The 22,648-nt window shown below is 47.3% G+C and overlaps 1 protein-coding gene across 1 annotated transcript; it reads left to right on the top strand.

The window, feature by feature from the left end:
* Positions 1–10,151: 10,151 nt before the first annotated feature.
* Positions 10,152–17,195, top strand: LOC120846682. The gene is made up of 2 exons (XM_040503937.1): positions 10,152–12,437; positions 17,124–17,195. The coding sequence occupies exons 1-2, from the start codon at positions 10,152–10,154 to the stop codon at positions 17,193–17,195; spliced, it is 2,358 nt and encodes a 785-aa protein (XP_040359871.1).
* Positions 17,196–22,648: the final 5,453 nt, after the last annotated feature.

The following is a 22,648-nucleotide window of genomic DNA, read 5'->3' as shown; positions in this document are numbered from 1 at the left end:
TTCAACTACTCTAATCAAGTCACTGTAGTTTATCTAAGCTTCTAAGTAGTTTAGCAACCTTCAAAAACGTCTTTTTCCTATAAATAGTAGTTTACTTTAATTACTGTTTCCAAGTAACTTCTACTCAAATTAAAAATTACTTTTAAATTTTAGTGGTAGGTCGGGTTATCAACAAACATTCCTGCACAACAAGAGAAAATATATTAGAGATCAGCTGATATTTGCAAAGAGCGGGAAGCACGTGGCGTAGGCGGGGGGTGGGTGGTTTGGAGAGCTTGAAACACCCTCGAATTTTTAAAGCCCCCCTACAAAAGCCCTGCTTTGAGTCGCGGTGAGCGGACTGGCACGACGCAAGTGAGGCCAAGTAACTGCTGGATTAGCGCCGAAGAGTGTCATTTATTTGTGTCCTGAAACTCAAGAAAACGCTCTCCATTTAAAGAAACGTCTTGTCCCGGTTCTTCCGAACGTTGGAACTGTCGCCTTCAACATGGCGGTATGCCTACTTAATCCTCACTCAAAGGCGGCAACAAAATGCAGTAACCGTTCTGATACTCATCTGTGCTCCCATAGTCTGTGCTGTACTTGAGAAATAGGGTGCTAACAGACAACACAAGGGTGACCTCTTTGCGTTGCCCTTCATCTCAAAACTCATAAAATGCAGGTCTTCCAAGTTTCGAAGATCGTTCGAAAAACATTGGTAAAGCCCCCAGTGTTTTTACATAAAATAAATAATAAACAAGCTGTGCTGGGTATACTTCAAGTACATGGTACCTAAAGTACTACTTCAAGTAGCTTTAGAAAACTTGTACTTTTTTAAGTATATTTTCTGAACATATACTTGTAATTTACTAAAGTATTTGTTCTGATACTCTCCAAGGAAAGTACAACTCCTGTCTACAAAATGCATTCTTCAAATTTGAAAAACAAAATGCCTTACCATCATGTGAAAACGCGCTATCGACTTTCGAGACATCATCTAGTCATTTCTTTAAGCGAAGTAATGGCGACTATAGGCTGTTATAGTTTATAGTGTTAAATAGCTCGTCAGCGAGAGTAAAACTATGACGTTGTGACGACTTGACTTTATTCAATTTTTGCCACCATTTCCGGAAAAAGAGACGCACCTCCTATTACCCCCTGGAGCAATACAAACCGGTGAAAAAAACAACTGTGGAGGAGATAAGAGGGCGTAATGAAAGATTGTGTAAAAATACTTGCTGTACTTTGGAAGTACAGTGTATTTATCGTACTTTACTTCTGAAGTACATTGCCCCAGGTGTACTTGCTACTTTACTTGAAGCACTTAACCTCCCACTTACTTTGTACTTTATTTAAGTACTTTTTCGATGTGCTTTACACAACACTGTAAACAAGCAAAAACTGTACTTAAAATTAAGCTCCGGCAGTGTTGAATTGAATTGGTTTTATTCAGACATAAGGTCTCGGATGACAAGGCAAAAGGCAGATGTGTTCTGCCTGACTTGGCCCTATCACCAGTTTACATTGCTCAGCGTATAGTACGACACGTTGTAATATAAACACACACACCACGGGGAAACAGAACGGCCCACAAATAAAGATCAAAACAACATAACTTATGCAGTAGTCATGTCATAACAATTTTCGGGGACATAGGATGCACTAGAATAAATGAAGCTCAACCATTGGATACAAATAATCTTTAAAAACATTCATTCAATGGGACATGATAGAAGGTACCGTTTTATATTTCTTCTAAAGGCCTGCTTTGAGCCGCATTCATGAATCATTTCTCTTACGGCCGGATGTTTATTTAAGAAATCAGGAATTAAGTACGCTAATTGAGTATGTCCGTAATTCGTCCTTGACCAAGGTATTCTATAAGAGTCATACCGAAGATTGTATTGTATATTTCAAGGAAGGAATGCGTCAAAAAAAGTGGACTGGTCACGATTGAACTCATTAAAAATGTGGATTGAAAGTTTAAGCTGGAATAACTGACTAATATTAAGGAAGCTATGTTTTAGAAAAAACGGCGTTCTGTGGTCGGTGCGTTGAAGATTTTCAATACAACGTACTGCTCTTTTTTGCAAAACAAACAGCCTATCAATATTTGTCTTAGTCGTTGAACCCCAGACTAGTAGACAGTAATGAGGGTGGGAATGAACTATTGAATAATACAACTGACGTCTTAACCAGCCTGGGACAAGTGTTCTTATTTTGTATAAAATGCCAATAGATCTAGAGATGCTTGCATGAATTTTATTTACATGTGGAGTCCAGCTTAAATTTTCTTCGAAGAGAATTCCCAAAAATTTGTAGGTAGTGACACGCTCTATCGGAGAGTCTTGGAATTTTAAAATAATTTCGCAGTCATCCGGTTTACTTCGCGGCTTAAAAATTATATATTTAGTTTTTGTAACATTTAACTGAAGCTGATTGGAGTCTAGCCAGGACGATAACTCGCTCAGCCATGTATTAGCAGAAATTTCAAGATCACGCAGACATGGGCCAGAAAAAAATAAGCTGGTGTCGTCGGCATACAAAACTATCTCAGGAGTCTTAGGTATACGTACGATGTCATTAATATAAATAATAAAAAAGAGAGGACCTAAAATAGACCATTGTGGGACACCGTACGAAATTTGTTCTAACTTGGACCTGTAGCCATTAAGACTAGTATATTGTAGTCGACAAGATAAGTAGCTACGAACTAAATCTAAAGCAAAACCTCTTATTCCATAAAACGGTAATTCAGGGATGGGCAGTATTTCAAATACAAGTATTTGAAATACGTATTTCAAATACTTTGTGTATTTTGCATTTGTATTTGATTACAAATCGGGTAATGTATTTGACGTGTGTATTTAAATACTAAAACGCGGGTATTTGAAATACAATTGTAATTAAATACAATTTTGTGCGCCAAAATACATTTCTCAAATTTATTGTTACGACTCATTTTGCTCATCCTAAGACGTGTCCTAAACTGCTCTTTCTTCATCTCAACGTCAACGGCAACAACAAACCAAGAAACTCTTCATCTCTTCATACACCAGTCCTGTTTCTCGTCTCGCTCGCAGCTCACCGCGGGCGCCCGCGGTGAGCTGCATAGCCTCATGTTGAGACGTTGAAACTGCCACCTGCTGCTGCTGCACGCCTGCCCGGGACCCCGACCTGAGGGCGCCGTCTGTGCACTGTCAGGGAGATCGGAATCGAACGCCTCGTGCAAAAGGGAGCCGGAGACGAGCCATCCTTGCAGAAACAGACTCCTTGCTCCCTCCCCCTCTCCTCCCTTCCCCCCCTCCCGCTCTTTTTTCTACACACACACACGCGCGCGCGCGCACAGAGCCGACAGAGCACACGAAAAGCAAATAGCACAATAAAGCGTTCTCGATGACCGAAACCATCGAAACCATGGAGGCTAGGGGCTTCGAAGTACAGGGTGTCTAGAAATGGTGAGGGGGCTTTTTTTTTTCTTTATTTGTTGATTTTGCAAAGGATTTCCACGTTTTCTGACATGCAGCAGTGCTAGGGCCTCCTGCCACGAGATTCGTTCGGATGAGTAGGGCGCTTGTCACAGTGCACACTTTTCTTCGCGGGAGCTCGACGGAAGGGTAAGTTTTCAGAGCGGCGCTAAGCGGTTGATGGCGCTTAGTGGTTGGTTTCTTATTCGCAAATCCAAAGAAGTCGCCGCTATCTAGTGGTCGATACATGACGCGTTGAACCGGGGAGCTCGCGGCGATTGAAATGCGCAGCGAAAGCTGGCGCAGCCTAGGGAACGAAACTTGAAACAGAGGAGCAAGTATTAAGAGCACGTGGTTGGGGTTGCGAATATCCTAACTCGTGAATTCATTGCTTTTTCGAAGTGTAGTCATTTCGCAAAGATTCGTACAGCTGGAACGCGTGATCTTCTTAGAAACCCAAGTCCTAGTAGTTACCCCTTCCCTCTGACAGGTTGCCGGCCTCTACGCCTCAGTAAGATACGCCGCGGTAAAAAAAAAATGTTCCCGTACTGACCGTTTGCACGATTGCGGATTGGCTGCTGATAACTTCGAAACGACTTTTTGGTTTGTGTTTAATTTCATTTAGTTTTATTTCCGCAATCTTAATATCTTGTGAACAAAATTGATGTATGTGAGCCAAACTGATGTGCTGTCGTGAAAGTACTTAACAACATCACGCAAGCCTGCGTGTTTTTTTTTTTTCTTTCTCTCTCTTCTTTGAGGAGCGTTTGCTTGGTGAGTTGCAAAAGAACTAGAGCTGGTGTGACGGCCAGTCCATGTGGACCGCACGGGGGGCCAGCCCGTCGACGCAAGTGAAATGCCGTTATCATCTCCCTGGTTGACAGCGTGGTTTGGGTGAAAGGACAGAGCTGATTTCGCAAAAAACGAAAAAAAAAAAGGTCGCTGATCAATACATTGCTTCTTTTGACAGCGTTTGGCGGCGTCCTTCTATAGATTTCGTTTTTGTTTTTCTTTTTAGTGAACCCGCGCTATTTGCCTCGAGGTCCAGTTTCTAAAGCGGGGACATGTGCTTTTGTTTATACATGGTTTCCTATGGGCATTCTCTCGTGAACGCAGAGCAGATGAACACAACCGTCCCCGCTTTCAACGTGAACCACGAGCAACGCTAGAGACGCGAGATCTTGGCTTGAGACGCTGCTTTTAGCTAGACGCTAAATTAGCGCCTTTTCGAGCTTCGACCACGCGTCTGTAGCCTTCACTGTGCTCCAATTGAGTGCAAATTGAGGCACCGTGCGCGTGACGGTTCGATCTCGAGGCGAATACAGCGTTTTCATCTTCGGTCAGAGCGCAGCGGAACTACGCGCCATCCCACCCAATCCAGCGTTGAGAGCGCGTGAAGAGGCCTTGAGCTCCGCGTGTCGCTCGTCCCAACCGTAAGGTCACGTGATACTCTGCCGGCGCTGGGTTGGCTGGGATGGCCCGCAGGGTTCGATGCGCTCTGACTGAACGTGAAACAAAGTCGACCCCGCGGGGGAGCCACTCACTTGATCGAATGACGTTTTAGCGAACGCCCACGTTTCACCGAATGACACTTTAGCGAATAGTCGGACGCCGCGAAGCGGCGTTTTCGGGTGGGCAAAAGTGGGTTCATATTTTTGTAATGAGCCGCCGCAGACTGTCGCCGCGAAGCTTCGTAAAGCGCAGCGCGGCGGATGGGTTAACGCGCGCCCCCGTTATTCGCTAAAACATCGATTCGCTCAAATGTCGCTGTTCACTAAAATGCCATTCGCTCATGTGATATGGACCCCGTCCTTTTGCGATAGCACCTTTGCCGTGACATGAGAAAAGAACATCGTCCAATCAGCTGGAAAAATGGCGACGCTTGTGTTCGTTCTCGGTGTTAATACCTGACTGACAGTTCGTCAGCAGAGGTAAAAGCGATACCATATGACGTTCTGTCGTCTTTGAAAGACCGCCCCATGTTAGTTTTATACACAAAAGGCCTTTTTCTACACATACAGGGACAGGGCATGGCTGATCCATCGTCAACGTCGTCAGAGGCGAAAAATCCGAATATCCTTGATGGAAAATTTTTTAAGGTCATTGCGGAAGAAGACAAGCACGTAAAGGCCATCTGCCAGTCATGTTAAAATACTATTTCAGGGTCACGGTCGGCAACTTCCAACTTTAGGACACATTTGAAGGTATCCTAATTTTCATTTAGATCTTGAGCTTTTTGTTTTGGGTCACTGTTTTTACCATATCATTATTATAATTCTGTTTATTTGGCCTAGCGTATTCATCCTCTCGTTCTTGTCGAGTACGATGAGCACGTGCGGCGTGATCCGAACCAAAAAAAGAGACAATGCACCGCTGGCCCAGAACCAGCTCTCAAGCAAACGAGGCTAGTGCTTGCGACTGTCCCAAGTGCTCCCGTGGTCACGCAGACCAAGTTCGACAGTTTATTGACGGATCTGATAGTGAAAGGGATGCTTCCTTTGACCTTCGTCGAGCAGCCAGAGTTTGTGGCCTTCGTCAAAGGTGCGTTTTTATGGCCTTCAGCTTGGCTTGTGTATTTTAGTTATTGTAGAGTGATTATGTCATCGTATTTTAGTTTTGTTCGGCATATTTCAGTTATTGTAGACTGATTATGTCATCGAAGTTTAGTTTTGTTTTGTTTGGCGCATTTTTATACTTTCTTTTAGGTACTTGCCCAGCAACCATAAATGTCATGTCGAGAAGAACTCTGGGTCACAGAGTCGACTCTGACTACGATGCCCATCTCGAAAGAGTTAGGGCGGCACTTAAAATGCCGCTGTACGTGTGTCTTACGGCCGATGTGTGGTCAACGTCAACTAAGAGCTACCTGGGTGTGACGGCCCACTGGGTATTCACTATTTATCTTGTCATACTTTTTCTCAAATATGCGGCCACCTGGCCTGTGTTCTGTACAAATAATTTTTATACCGCATTATTATAGCCTCTTCGACCGGATTTGGTTGCAGATATCGGAAGCGACACTAGAACGACAATCCGCCGCACTTGCCTGTAGGAGATTTGCTGGCACCCACTCCTACGACAGAGTCGCCGGGTTGCTCTCGGACGTTTGCACAGACTACTGCCTGCCTACAGGAAAGATTACTGGCACGGTCACGGATAACCCAACAAATTTTGTGAAGGCATTCAAGGAATTTGGCGTAACGGCCTTCGAAGAAGCGTGTGCTGCAGGTATAGGAAAGCTCTAAGAGTTGAGAGCTTAGACCTTTTACAACCAAACTATATTGTGCCTGGATTTTTTTTTTAACAGATTCCGAGGATTTTGAGCTCGTCACGTTTGAGGAGATCGAGCCCCCAGGCCCGCTTTTGTCACAGCACCTGCGGTGCGCCTGTCACACGCTCAGTTTAATCGCAACGGCGGACGTCAAGAAAGCTATCAGTGCGAACCATGCTTTGAACCGCCTCCATTCCAGCGTCATGAGCAAGTGCTCGAAATACTGGGGCGCCCTGGGTCGGCCAAAATCAGCGGAAGTCGTTACATCTACCCTTGGCAAGCAACTACCAGCCCCTTGCATCACTCGCTGGAACTCTCTGCACCACGCCTTGGACGTCCTCACCCAGAACAAAGAGAAATTACAAGCTCTAGCTACCCTCCTTGAAGTCCTCGGAGATTGAGTTTATTGAGGAATATTGTACCATACTCAAGCCAATTGCTACAGGTAGATAGTGTGTAATGCTCAACAACCTAATTAGCTCGAAATTTAGGATATGAATAATAACCTGCCACAAAGCGAAATAAAGTAACAACGCAGGCGAGTTGGTTCATGACCTAATAAATTAAAAGCAGTGGGCAAAAAAAGAAAGGACCTAAAAAAAGAACCACACAGGACGAGTGCGTCCTGTCTTGCTCGCTGCTTTAATTTTGTATGCCACAAAGTAATATACATAACGTGGACAATAATTGCTTTATAACGTGCGTGCCTTCACCTCTTTTATTTTATGTCGCGCATACTAGTTCATTGTACTCACAGTTCACTCATTAATTTCAACGCTTGATCGCCTGCAAGGAAGCAGCTACAGTGGTTACTACGGTGAGTTGCTTCCGGTGTTGTTCACGGTCCGAGCGAAGCTGGAACAAGTTCGGGAAAATTTACAAAGTCCGCACACGGAAAAGATCGCACAGGCTGCCCTGGACAGTCTGGAGAGACGTTTCCAGAGGTGGTTGTGCCTGGGTGACAAGCCAGCCATTATAGCTTCTTGTAGTCACCCGTATTTTAAGACCCGTTGGATGCCACGCGATGGTTCGCATGACATCAGCGATGTCCTTGTGCAGGCTGCACAGGATCTGTCTACAGGGTCTACTGGGAACTGTGCGCCACAACCAGATGAAAGCGACGCATTCTTTAACTTTGCGGGTCGCACTGTCTCGACCGCGACGTCGAGCGCATTCAGCGTACGTTTTGAGGTGTTCCGTTACTTGCAGGACACGCGCACCTCGATCACAATGCTGCATGAGTACCCTGCTGTGAAGCGCTTCTTTTTAAGGTACAATACAAACTTAAGTTCGTCTGCCCCCGTAGAGCGCCTATTTCTCTTGGCAGCCTTATTCTTTGCCCCAACAGGCGTCGTCTTAGCGACACGTTGTTCGAAAAGCTTCTGCTGCTGAAGTCTTACTAGTCGAAACTTGATTAGCACGCACCAACATTACACTGTATTGAGAAGGTGTCCTCTTTAATGTTGCACTTGCCTCTATCATGTTAAATAAATGTTATTGCCAAAGTTACAATTCTTGTTTTTATGCATGTGGTTGTAAGATATAGTCTCCATCCTTTATTCGACCATGGGGCTTTTAATGGCACTGTCCAGAGCAGGAAGAAAACTACGTTCTGCACCGAATACAGTGTCTCTCAATCAAGCACAAGCGTTTAGTGACTGTGATTACGGTGCTAGTCGAGGGCAAGAATAGTGACGTAATCGACGTTCACAGGCAGACTGGCTAAGTAAGTGCCTGTGACAACTTGTGATGCTTTCCAGCCTGATTTCCATCCATATTTTTGCCTGGAATATTCTAAATGCGCGGGTCGTCCAGATTTTTGTAACTGGTGCGAGTTGCAACAATAAAAAATTCTCTGGCTAGTGCTGCGCGCCTTGGTCGTGTCGGTTCTTTGTTGGTCTCTGCCAAAATGTAATCGACAAAAAAAGCTGCTTGAAACTGTACTTTTTTCACCTATCACGTTCAAGCTGATTACATTTTTTTTGTGATTATATTTCTATTATGGTGATAGAGCCTCGCACACTAACTCCCGAGTGTGCGATGCAAAATTAAAATGAGATACTCAGAAACCCGTTGCAGGTGCCCTGAAGTCGCTGACGCAAATTTTTAGGAATGCATTTGGAAAAGTATTTGGAGGAGACCAAATACACTTGGTTGTATTTGTATTTTGTATTTAAATGCTTTTTTGGAAATGTAATTAGATTGTAATTAAATACATTTTTGACGAAGTATTTTGTATTTGTATTTCGATACATATTTGCATGTATTTTGCCCATCCCTGCGGTAATTTATAGAACAAAATATCATGTTTAATCGAATCAAAGGCCTTTCTGAAATCCAGAAACATTCCAATAGTGAAATGTTTGTTTTCAAAATTATTAAGTATTTTTTCTTTGATGCTAAGTAGAGCCATTTCGGTTAACTTATTCTCCGTAAAACCGTATTGCTGAGTAACAAAAGCATTTCTTTCACTAAGAAACTTTGAAAACCGTTTTTATAAGAAATTCTAGAACCTTTGAAAACAAAGGAAGTACAGAAATAGGCCTATAGTTGTTAATGTTGTCAGAGGAGCCTCCTTTGTGTAAAATAGCCACTCTTGCAATTTTCATGCCATCAGGAAAAATTCCCGTTGCTAATGCGTTATTGCATATATGCTGCAGAGGAAAACACAAGAGGTCTGCGACAGCTATAATTGATATAGCCTTGATGTCATCCTCTCCAGCTGCGGTGTTTGTAGATAAAGATTTAAGGATTGAATATATTTCTTGTTCATTGCTTGGAGCCAAGAAAATAGTGTCGACAGCTACAGATGAAATATATTTGTCTAAGCTTTCGTTCGGACCATGTGGCTGCAATGACGCACCTGCGTTTAAAAAATGGGAGTTAAATTTGTCTGCCAGTAAGGCATCGTTATATGTAGAATATTTTTACGTTATTGTTTTGTTCGGCCAGACTCGGTGGCCCCGCGTTTCGAAAACGAAGTGAACGTCGCAAAACACAAACAGGCCTTCGTTCGGGTGTCTGCGGTTCCCAGGCCCCGGAATGTGAGGGGGGTCATAAACGGAGGGGCGCTCCTGGCCTTCGGCTCGGACACATCTGGAACGCATCGCACCACCCCGCCTCTCTCTCCCCCCTTTGCTGTTGTTCTCTCTTTCCCTTGCCAGTGTCGGTGACTTTGTCCTTTGTATTTGTACAGAAATAAACCAGTGTTCTTTTCTCAACGAAACGTATCGGACGCTTCCTGACATTCTCCTACGAACGCAACGAGTTTAAACTTAACGTAAATTCAGTCTATTATATATAGAAGTTCCCACAATTTTGGTGCCGAAACCCGGGAGAACGTCAGGGAACTCACTCTGGCAAACAGACACTCAACGGAAGCAGCGACAGCCTCACGAACTGAAGCCAACGAACTACGTAAACGAGTGGCTGCAATGGAGAAACTGAAGAAAAAACGAGCGGTCGTCCGAGCTGCGGTCACCAGGATTATCAACGAGATGACCACAGCAATGAAAGGAGCTCCATCGCAGCAAGGTGAGCTTGACGAAAAACTTTCTCTCCTTGCTTTAAAAGAAAAATCGCTTCGTGAGCTTGACCAACAAGTAGCCGACCTGACCGACGTGAACGATATCGAGGAGGAAACGGAAGCTAGCCTCGGTTATGAAGATGCTATCAGCATAGCCAGGACTAGAGCCTTGAGGCAGCTACTAGAAGTCACGAACAACGAGACAACCTCCTCTACCTCTAGCAACGTGTCGCGTATGGAGGTACAAAGGGGTAACGGCGCAACTGTCCCAAACGTAAAGCTACCCAAATTAGAGTTACCGAAGTTCAACGGAGAGCTGGCGGAGTGGCAGACATTCTGGGATCAGTTTCAATCCTCAATCGACCAGAACCCAGCATTGTCTCCCGTAGACAAGTTCAAATACCTCCAAGTGTATTTGGTCGGCCGAGCGGAGTCTGTCATCAAAGGTATTCCGGTAACCGGGGACAACTATGGCACGGCCGTAGAACTACTGAGGAAGAGGTTCGGCCAACCCTCCGTCATCGTCAACGATCACCTCACGCACCTGTTGAACGTTAAACCAATCACTATGTCAGACGCGGCGAATGGGCTCCGCGGGCTCTATGACGATGTGCAGACACGCATGCGGAGCCTCAAAAGCTTGGGAGTTGACTCAGATTCGTATGGGGTACTGTTACACACTGTTCTCCAGAGATCTCTTCCTCCTGAGCTCATTCTCAGATACAATCGGAGTTTGATTGTCGAAAAGCGACCACAGACCGAAGGCAGAGACGACCTCGCGAGGTTGCTTGAGTTTATTGAAATCGAGGTGGAAACCAGAGAAAAATGCCGACAGCTCACTCCCCACGCGAACCAACGAACGGCACCCGAATCGCGCCGCCGAGAGCTTCGCTCCGAAAAGGGAGGCTCTGCGGCAGCATTGACCAGTGCCGCGAAGTCAGAAATGAGGCGCTGCGTATTCTGCGGCTCTAACGAGCACATCTTGGAGAACTGTACGTCACCCCTTACGATCCAAGAAAAGAAGGAAAAACTGAAGGCGGAGAACAGGTGCTTTAGGTGCACAAAGCAGTTCCATCGCTCCCGAGAGTGCAGGTCCGCCCAGAAACTATCGTGCGCAAGGTGTTCTAGGAGACATCTAACCGTGATGTGCGACCCCGAGTGGGCAGGAGCAGGGCAGTCGACGAGCTCTGACTCAACCCCACCTCAGTTTATTGGCATCTCGAGCGCCTGTACAACCAACCACAATCAGGTGCTCCTTCAAACGGCCAGGATGCGAGCGAGGGGTCAGACCGAGACTTCCCTGCGAGCACTAATCGATGGAGGCAGTCAGCGAACCTTCATCCGTCGAGACACCTCCGAAAAACTTCGATGTAGACCAGTTGGAGAGGAGGAGTTAACGATATTCGCTTTCGGTGAGTCGGCGCGTGGTACGAAAAGAAGATGCCGCCGGGTGGAGCTTATACTTCGAAGCCACCACGGAGACGCCGAAATCGTCATCGAGGCCTTGGAGGTTCCGGAGATCTGCGGAGAGATTTTGAGCATCACTGATGGTGATCTGATCAACAGCCTACAAGGACAAGGGATCACACTCGCTGATCTACCTGTGGGGGACTGTCAAAGGGAGCGTGGAGTGAGCATTCTAATAGGAGCGGATTACTATTGGAGGGTCACCACCGGGAACGTGCATCGCGTCAGCCCTTCACTGACCGCCGTGGAGACTATCTTCGGGTGGTCTCTGCAGGGCCCCCTGAAGGTGAACAACGCTGCCAACGTATGCGCAACGACCGCCGTCTTCAGAGTCAACGTTGACGAGACCCCAGGGTGCATCGCAACTGAACTACGTGCATTCTGGGATCTTGAAAGCCTTGGCATTAAGGACACCTCCCAGAGTAGCGAAGGTAATGAGCCATCGAAAGAACTGGTGACTTCTTTCAACTCGTCCCTGATAATGACTGACGGCAGATACGAGACCCGTCTCCCTTGGAAGACCTCAGAGCGTCAATTGACGAACAACAAGGAGGTAGCTTCTATGCGCTTGACAGCCTTGCTGAAGAAACTTCGCCGAGACAACTGCCTGCTAACGCAGTATGACAAGTCGATAAGGGAATATATGAGCAACGGCTTTGCTGAAAGAGTTCCCCCTGAGGATGAAGACGGGCCCAGTGGCATGACGTATTATATGCCTCACCGGGCCGTGATCAAGGAGGACCGCGAAACCACAAAAATTCGCATCGTGTTTGACGCCTCGTCACATGCTCCAAACTCTGCCTCGCTTAATGATCATCTTTATGCTGGGCCCAACTTGAACCCAGAGCTGCTGCAAGTGCTTTTGAACTTCCGTGAGCACCCCATCGCTCTTAGCGCCGACATAGAAAAGGCGTTTCTGCAGGTCTCCCTCGCCCCGGAGGACAGAGACGCTCTTCGCTTTTTCTGGTTCAAAGATATGCCCAGGGGTGACGAATTGGCAAACCCGCCTGAGACATGGAGAATGACGCGAGTGCCCTTTGAGGCGTCATGCAGCCCCTTTCTGCTTTCAGCCACGATTCGACATCATTTAGACACTGTAAGGGGAACGTACCCCGAGACTGCGGGGATCATCGACACGTGTCTGTATGTTGACGATTTGCTTACGGGCGCGGAGACAAATGTTCAGGCTCGTGTAATTTACGAAGAAGCCAGCGCCATCATGACAGGAGCGGGCATGAAACTATGCAAGTGGAACACAAACGACAACGACCTGCAGCGTGTCTTCAACTCAAACGAAGCGAACGACAGGTCAGAAACCACAGGCCAAAACGCAGAAGTCGTAAAGATCCTTGGCCTGCTCTGGAACAGAGTGGATGATCGGCTAACTGTCAACCTGGAAAATGTACTCGGGTTCGTGGACAACACCAAGCTCACCAAGCGCGGTCTTCTCCAGACATCTGCCCGAATATATGATCCGCTCGGGGTGATCGCCCCCGTCGTCGTCACAGTGAAGCTATTGTTTCAGACACTTTGGGAGCTGGCACTGGGATGGGACGAACATCTTCCTGACAACATCGCTGGGGAATGGTCGGACTGGTGTTCCCAACTTTCTGCGCTTCGGGAGATGTCGATTCCACGAAGATACACCAGCCTGAAGGGGGACAGCGACGTCACGACTGTCCAACTTCATCTGTTTTCCGACGCTAGTCCCAGGGCCTACGGTGCAGTGGCCTATCTCAGGACGGAGAGTGAAACCGACGTAACGATTACGCTTCTCATGTCCAAATCAAGAGTCGCTCCACTTAAAAAGCTGACTCTACCAAGGCTTGAACTCATGGGAGCCTTATTGGCGGCAAGGTTGCACCACTATCTCATCGGCACGCTGAGGATACCGCTGCAGGCTGTCTACCTTTGGACTGATTCGACCATCGCTATGCACTGGATCAAAGGGTCTGCCTTGAGGTGGAAGCCCTTTGTCGCGAACCGCGTAACAGAAATTCAGCAACTGACGAATCCTGTGCAGTGGGGGCACTGTCCAGGTAACGAGAATCCTGCAGACCTGTTGACCAGGGGACTGACAGCTCCTACGTTGGTTACTAGCGGACTCTGGTGGAGAGGACCGGACTGGCTGCGGGGTTCCCAAACGGAATGGCCCCAACGGACTCCGAGAGAACGACTGGACGACACCGACATTCATCGGCAGGAGCAACGGGAATCGAGGCCATGTGTCACTCTTGTTGTTATGGAGCCTCTCATTCCATTTCAACGCTACAGCAGCCTGAATCGTCTCCTGCGGGTCACGGCGTGGATCCTGCGTTTTGTACGGAATTGCCGGCGAGTTCAGAGAAAGCAAGGATCATTGACAGCACAGGAAATGAGCGACGCGGAAGAATTCCTGGTGCGACAAACGCAACGTGAAGAGTTCGGGGAGGAACTGGCCGCAATACAAGACAAGGGGGAGTGCAGCAAGGGGTCTCCGCTAAGTTCACTGGGGGCCTATCTTGACTCTAATGGCATCCTTCGCGTCGGAGGAAGGTTGCAGAAGACGCAACGTCAGCTGGAGGAAAAGCACCCAATCATCCTGCCTCCCAAGCACCTCTTTACTGAGCTGCTTATTCGCGCGACCCACGAACGTCTACTTCATGCGGGTCTTCGTGACACCGTGACGGAGATCAGGGAGAGGTATTGGATTATAAGGGCTCGACAGGTGACGAAGCGAATGCTGAAACGCTGTGTGACTTGCAATCGGCTTCACTGCAAGCCGGCCTGTGAACCTACAGCACCCCTGCCGGGCCTTCGGGTGAACCCGGCCGATCCCTTTGAGGTCGTTGGCATGGACTTTGCAGGTCCTCTCTTCGCTAAGGAGTGTGGTGTTGTGAGAAAGTGCTACATCCTCGTGATAACATGTGCCGTCACGAGAGCTGTGCACCTAGAACTTGTCAGTGACCTGACAACGGAGAAGTTCATCTTGGCCTTCAGACGCTTCATCTCTCGAAGAGGAGTGTGTCGTGTTGTGCTGACTGACAACGCTCAGACATTTCGCAGGGCCGACAAGGAACTCGGAGAACTTTGGGACTGCATACGAAGAGAGGAGGTTTTTGCTGTGTTCGCGTCCCTCCGTGTGCAGTGGAAATTTATTGTTGAGAGGGCTGCCTGGTGGGGCGGGTTTTGGGAACGGATGGTGCGATGCGTCAAGACTGTTCTAAAAAAGGTCTTGGGTCATGGGTTTCTGAAATTCGAAGAACTGAGCACAGTGTTGACGGAAGTCGAGGCTGTACTAAATTCCAGGCCTCTAACGTTCGTCTACGCTGAGACATCCGAACCAGACCCGCTCACACCAGCACATTTTCTTGTAGGGAGACGACTTACGTCGCTCCCTTCATGCGAACGTCGCCTCGTCTCTGAGTCCAGCGCCGCCGACATTCAGAGGCGCTGGAAACACAGGCAGGCGCTTGCTGACCAGTTCTGGAGAAGGTGGCGTCGGGAGTATTTAAACGAATTACGTTCTGCGCACCACTCCCGACCCACCAAGTCCACTGGACTTAAAGAAGGAGACTTTGTAATCGTATATGAACATTTACGGCCACGGCAGAATTGGTGCACGGGCCGTGTTGTCAAAACTTTCCCTGGGCGCGATGGACGCGTGCGTTCATGTACAATAAGGATCCCCCATGGGAAGGTCATTAAACGACCGGTCCAACTTCTGTATCCGTTAGAGTCTTTGAACTAATGAGCAATTGTATGCTCATTGCGGGGGGAGATGTTTGTAGAATATTTTTACGTTATTGTTTTGTTCGGCCAGACTCGGTGGCCCCGCGTTTCGAAAACGAAGTGAACGTCGCAAAACACAAACAGGCCTTCGTTCGGGTGTCTGCGGTTCCCAGGCCCCGGAATGTGAGGGGGGTCATAAACGGAGGGGCGCTCCTGGCCTTCGGCTCGGACACATCTGGAACGCATCGCACCACCCCGCCTCTCTCTCCCCCCTTTGCTGTTGTTCTCTCTTTCCCTTGCCAGTGTCGGTGACTTTGTCCTTTGTATTTGTACAGAAATAAACCAGTGTTCTTTTCTCAACGAAACGTATCGGACGCTTCCTGACATTCTCCTACGAACGCAACGAGTTTAAACTTAACGTAAATTCAGTCTATTATATATAGAAGTTCCCACATTATACTCAATACCATTTAGAGTTAATGTATCGGGAATCTTACTCTTGTGTTTTCCAATTAGACTTCCTACTGCACCCCAAAGCTTTTTTGGTTCATTCGAAATAGATGCAAACTTGTTTTTATAGTTCTCAACACGTGCTTTCTTGAGGTCCTTATTTATTTTATTTCTTATTTGTTTATATTTAATTAATATTGTCTGGTCCCTTAGTCGAATAAATTTATCGTAGAGTTTGTTACGTTCATTAATCCTTTTATACAGCTCGCGAGTAACCCACGGCTTACTAGACTTCTTGTAATTTATTATAGGTCGAAGAGGAAACGCTTCATTGAAAATGTGCTTTATTTTATGCAAAAATATGCCTTAACACAAATTTGGGTTTTCTTCATTAAAAACGTCATCAAAACTGGTATTCTCTATCATGTCCCGGAAAAGAGCAAGAGCATTCACGCCGAAATTGCGTCGCAGTACAGGAGGGTCACGAATGTTACACTTTTTCTTTTTGACCAGAGGAAAAAAACAATAATTTCCACCTTGAGGTGTTAAACCTCAAGGTAGAAATTATACATCCGTAGTACATAATTTACGATAGAAGAAAGAAATTATACATCCGCAGTACATAACTGACCATAGAACAAAAAAAAAAAACAAAAAAAAAAACAACAAAACAATTAGGCACGTACGTAGAAGCAGACCCAGCTCTTAAAGCATTTTTTTTTTTAAAAGCACAAGTCGCTTTATTTTGGCTAGCACAATCTGGTAGCATATCAAAACCTATGTATTTTCTTGTCACGATAAAAACTATGAAAGTAAATTCAGAAGTAATTTTATACTGTTTCCGGTAGTAAGTAATTTACTCAAATATTTTCCATTTGTGTAACTTATACTCCACTCAAATTACCTTTGAGGCTAATGCTATGGAACTTAATTACCTTTTCGTACTTTACACATGACCGGTTTATGGTGGAACGGAATTCCAGGACGCGATATAGTGACGGCGTGATGCCATAACGGATGGAGTTTTTAAGTTGCATCACACAGTAATAACACACGAGCGCACGCCCGTACGATGTTTTTTTGTATTTAAACGTGGGGGGGGGGGGGGGGGCGCTAAAACTCAGTATTCTTGAATGCACGAGCTTGCTTTTCACATGCTCTGGGCTGTGGTGCTTTGACGCACTTGGCCACTGGTACCCCAATTGTTTACATTGCGATATGTGAACTGTCTAAAATATGACCTTTTTTATAGGTTGCGTTACATTTCATTTACAATAATCACGTGAGGGGACACCGCAATACTGTGCTCGTGGCATTAACGTAGGTTTCGTGCGGATTTGTGGTAAACATTTCAAGAGTTTGATCATATAGGTCGGGGTCGCAAAAAAATAAGGCGCAAACAAATGCGCATAAAAAAAATCGGAATCGGACAAACATCGATATGTGCGCAAATTGTTTTAATAAATTCTGTGTCATCGAGAGTATTTGTTGCGCACCAACAGCGAATATAGTCTCGCTTGAAGGGACCATGAAATTATTTTTCAATTTGTTCCTCCTTTGTTTACTTCCTTAACTCAAAAGCGAAATGAGATATCGTGTGGTCGTGACGCGCTTGGGCACCGGAGATGATGACTGCACACTTCCTCCTTGCTTTTTTAAGTGCACTATAGCACTTTTCCTTCTGAAGTGATGATAAATGCCGTCACGGAACTTACTGGCTTGAAGACCAATAGGGTTGAATACGCGAAGTGAGATATTCGTTGACGGGTTGATGGTCGCATACGTTCGAGTGACGTAGTGCTCGTGTCTAATGCGTGAGCTGTGTTCGGCTGACTTGTTTGGGCACCGCGGATGCATCGCAGTCATAAGGCGGAGGTCGTTCAAAAGAAAGGGGGTACGAAATAGTCGGGTTAACTTTCGACTCTTCGTGCAGACTAGCACACGTTCGTGTACTTTCTTTTTTATTTGGGCGCTGTAAACGATGTGCTATTATTAAAACCCCAATTTATCCGAACCGAAAATTCATTTCAATTATGTTGGAATCAGGAATATACCTCCCAACATACTTTTTATGTACAATATTTACAAAAGAAATGAAACTGTCCTGGGCATCGCTCGATGTAGCCGCCGGGACGCTCGGTCGCCGAATCTACCAGCTCGTAGTGTCTCGTTCTGTGTGTTCGCGCCGAGATGCCTCTTTTTCATCGTCGCGGAAGCACCACTAGCTCGGCTGCTACAGATGCCCCCCCCCCCCCCCCCCCCCCCTAGACAAGTGGCCTGGGCCACTTGCGCACCAAGTGGGGAGTGCGTTGGAGCATTGTTCTGCAACACAGGGGTAGTAGTTGTGTCGAGGGCTGTGGTGAAAGCAGGTTTTAGTCGGTCCAGGGAAACTGTATCTCGACGTCCCTGTATAAGTACCGTATAAAACTTCGGTGTTCTGCCTACGACCTGGTATGGGCCATCGTATAGAGGTGTGAGAGGTTTCTTTAAAGCATCCCGACGTATGAATACGTGTGATGATTGAGCGAGGGCAGGATGAACGAAGACTTGTTGTGCGCTAGGTTGCCGTGTCTGTACTGGGCGCAAAGAGTTCATGGCTTCCCAAAGTCGTTGTACGTAGGAGGTGGGGTCCATTATTCTTTGTGTCGTTGATGGTTCAACCATGTCAGCAGGGAGGCGAAGGGGAGAACCGTACACGAGTTCTGCCACTGTAGAACCCAAGTCGGGCTTCAAAGTTGATCGCATGCCTAGTAACACCACTGGTAGGTTGTCAACCCATGCCTCGGGAAAGGTTCGTGCTCGGAGCGCAGACTTCAGCTGACGGTGGAGTTGCTCGACGAGGCCATTTTCAGCAGGATGATATGCTGTCGTGCTCGTCCGTACTGAGCCCAGAAGAGATGTTAATTCTTTAAATATCGCGGACTCAAACTGGCGCCCGCGATCGGTGGTGATTCTGGCAGGCACACTGAAGCGGCTGATCCAGCTGGATATGAAAGCGCGTATTACTGTTTTAGCGGTGATATTTTCTAGTGGTACCACCTCTGGCCAGCGAGAAAATCTGTCGACGCATGCCAATAGGTATGAAAAATTCCGTGAAGTTGGAAGTGGACCAAAAATGTCTAGATGGACGTTCTCAAAGCGTATGGATGGAAGAGAAAACTTGCCAAGCGGTGTACGGGCGGGACGCTGCACCTTCGACCTCTGGCAGGCAAGATAAAAGCGTACAAATTCCCGTATGTTGGCGTTGATTTTGGGCCGTACACTCTAAAAAAAAAGGGTATCACCTTACACCCTTTTGTCCCATATAATACACCCCAAAACTTCATTTCGACGTACAGCGCCCTATAGTCGAACAGACGGCACAAAATTTTGCCAGGGGCTTGATAACGGTGCGATATAACTTATTAAATTGTTAAAGTACGTATCAAAGACCAAAGAAAGAAAACATGGAGCTTTTGCAGTACGGCGAAGGAAACTGAGATAATCTTTTTTGTAGTCAATAATACGTACATCAGCTATCTTAATAAGTTGTACCACACGGCTCTCAAGCTCCTCGTAAACTTTGGGGCCGTCTGTTCGATTATGGGGCGCTGTACGTCGAATTGAAATTTTGGGGTGTACTATATGGGACAAGGGGTGTACTATTACACCTTTTTTCTGAGAGTGTACGAAACGTTTCGTTACCAGCTCTTGTGTTGCGCGTATGCCTGGGTGGCAGAGGGAGTAAAGTGACGAGCACACCGCATGACGCAGTTGGCGTGGCACATACGGGCGGGGTTTTCCTGTCGAAGTATCACATATCACATATCAAAGTCGAAGTATCACATATCAAAGGTAACCCTCCCTGATCAGGGAGGGTTACCTCTTCGAGGACGAGGGACGTGCCGGTTTTCATGATGGATCGAAGTTCTTCGTTCTTTGCTTGAGCCGCAGCTAGTTCAGAGTAGGTAAACTGACCTTTCTCTGCGTTGAGGGCATTCAGCTCCAGACGTGATAATGTGTCTGCGACGGTGTTTTCTTTTCCTTTCACGTGTCGGATATCGGAAGTGAATTCCGCGACAAAGGATAGATGTCGCAGCTCTCGTGGTGAATGATTTTGGTTCGATGACTGAATGGCATAAGCCAGCGGTTTGTGATCCGTGGCTATGAAGAAGGCACGACCTTCCAGGAAGTGTCGGAAATGTGTGATGGCTAAGTAAGCTGCAAGTAACTCTCTTCCGAAGGTACTATACTTCCTCTCTACGTCTTGCAGTTTACGTGAAAAAAATGATATGGGGACCACATATTTGCGATCTTCTGCTGCAATACACCTCCGACCGCGACGTCCGAGGCATCGACCATCAGGCACGTTGGTGCATCTGAAGACGGGTGTACGAGGAGTGTGGCATTGGCTAGTTCTTTCTTCACGCTCTCAAATGCTATCGACGCCTCCGGGGTCCATGGCAACGTTAATTTCTCGCCCTTGGAGGCGCAAAGCTGTGTCTCCAATGGCTGTAGAAGCTTGGCACAGTGGGGGAGAAAACGCCTGTAAAAGTTTACAAGCCCCAGAAATCGCCGGAGGGCGCGTTTTGTTGTAGGTTGTGGACAATCGGTGACGACTTTGACCTTGTCTGGTAGTGGTCAGATACCTTGGCAGTCAATGTGATGGCCAAGAAAGGTCAGTTCTGGTACACCAAACTGGCATTTGTCCACGTTTATTATAATGCCATACTCGTGTAGCCTGTCGAACAGTGTGGTGAGATGGCGCTTGTGTTCCTCCGGGGCTTTGCTCGCTACCAGGAGGTTGTCGAGGTAGGCAAAACAAAAAGGCAAACCGCGGATGACCTGGTCAATAAATTGCTAGAAGGTTTGGGCTGCGTTACGCAGCCCATCCGGCATTGTGACGAACTCAAAGAGGCCGAAAGGAGTTGTTATGGCCGTCTTGTGTATGTCTGCAGGTTCAACCGGAATCTGATGGTAAGCCTTTATGAGGTCTATCTTCGAGTAAATGGTGGTATCCTTCAAAAAGGCAGTGCAGTCTTGAACGTTTGGGATCGGGTACCGGCCAGAAATCGTAGCTGTGTTCAGAACCCTATAATCCCCGCACGGTCGCCAATCGCCGCTCTTTTTGGGCACCATGTGCAGAGGGGACAACCAGGGACTAGAAGATGGGCGTACGACTCCGAGTTGGAGCATATGCTCGAATTCCTGCCGTGCGACCCGCAGCTTTTCAGGTCCGAGTCGACGTGGTCGGTAATAGATACGCGGGCCCGTCGTCACGATATGATGAGCGACGTCATGTTTAGGTACCTCGCCTATGTTGCGCGGCTTGATGAGGTCTGTTTCGTTCTCGAGCAGACTAGCAAATGAATTGGAAGGTGGATGCCGAAAGTGGGGCTAAGAGCTGGCGCTCGAAACGCAATACCAGAGGCTTGTAGGTGAGTGGTCGCATCAATCAGCCTTCTTTGTGTCATGTCCACCCAGATGTTGAAGTTCCGAAGGAAATCAGCTCTAATTATTGCGTAGCCGACGTCTGCAAACCAGAATAACCACTTTCGGCAAGCCACCTTCCAATTCATTTGCCAGTCTGCTCGACGGGAAGACTGTGGAGCTTCGGCGGGAATCCCGTGATCATGTTCAATCGTCACAGCAACACTCCGGTCGCGAAAGTGGCCGTCGACCGTCACCGTCGCCTCGGCCTCCAGACAAGTCGCTATGTCGGTACCACCGACAGTTCGGACCGAATGCCCGCCGCTGTTGTTCATCCTGTTCCTGGAACCAGAAAAACGGGACGGCCGATCGCTAGTGACGGCGAGCGACCCATATCAGCCCACCAGTCGCCTCTTCCGCATCCACGACAAGATCGTCGGCACCCGTTTCTTAGTGGACACAGGCGCTGAGGTCAGCATCATTCCGGCCTAATTTTTTGATCGCCGGAATCGCGTCCTAACTACATCATTGCAAGCTGTCAACTCTTCTCCCATCAAAACGTATGGACAAAAATCACTAACTTTGGACCTTGGCCTCCAACGACGGTTCCAGTGGTTGTTCTGGGTTGCAGACGTCAGCTACGCAATACTTGGAGCAGATTTCCTTCGGAACTTCAACATCTGGGTGGGCATGACACAAAGAAGGCTAATTGATGCGACCACTCACCTACAAGTCTCTGGTATAGCGTCTTGAGCGCCAGCTCTTAGCTCCACATTCGGCAAGCCACCTTCCAATTCATTTGCCAGTCTGCTCGAAAAGTACCCAGACCTCATCAAGCCGCAAAACATCGGCGAGGTACCTAAACATGACGTCACTCATCATATCGTGACGACGGGCTCGCCTGTCCATTGCCGACCACGTCGACTCGGACCTGAAAAGCTGCGGGTCGCACGGCAGGAATTCGAGAATATGCTCCAACTCGGAGTCGTACGCCCATCTTCTAGTCCCTGGTCGTCCCCTCTGCACATGGTGCCCAAAAAGAGCAGCGATTGGCCACCGTGCGGGGTTTATAGGGCTCTGAACACAGCTACAATTCCTGGCCGGTACCCGATCTCAAACGTTCAAGACTGCACCGCCTTTTTGAACGATACAACCATTTACTCGAAGATAGACCTTATAAAGGCTTACCATCAGATTCCGGTTGAACCTGCAGACATACACAAGACGGCCGTAACAACTCCTCTCGGCCTCTTTGAGTTCGTCACAATGCCGTTTGGGCTGCGTAACGCAGCCCAAACCTTCCAGCGATTTATTGACCAGGTCATCCGCGGTTTCCCTTTTTGTTTTGCCTACCTCGACGACCTCCTC

Source organism: Ixodes scapularis, unplaced genomic scaffold (assembly GCF_016920785.2).
Source record: "Ixodes scapularis isolate PalLabHiFi unplaced genomic scaffold, ASM1692078v2 PGA_scaffold7__128_contigs__length_106722199, whole genome shotgun sequence".
Taxonomy (NCBI): Eukaryota; Metazoa; Arthropoda; class Arachnida; order Ixodida; family Ixodidae; genus Ixodes; species Ixodes scapularis.
This window is presented reverse-complemented; position numbering and strand designations above follow the sequence as displayed.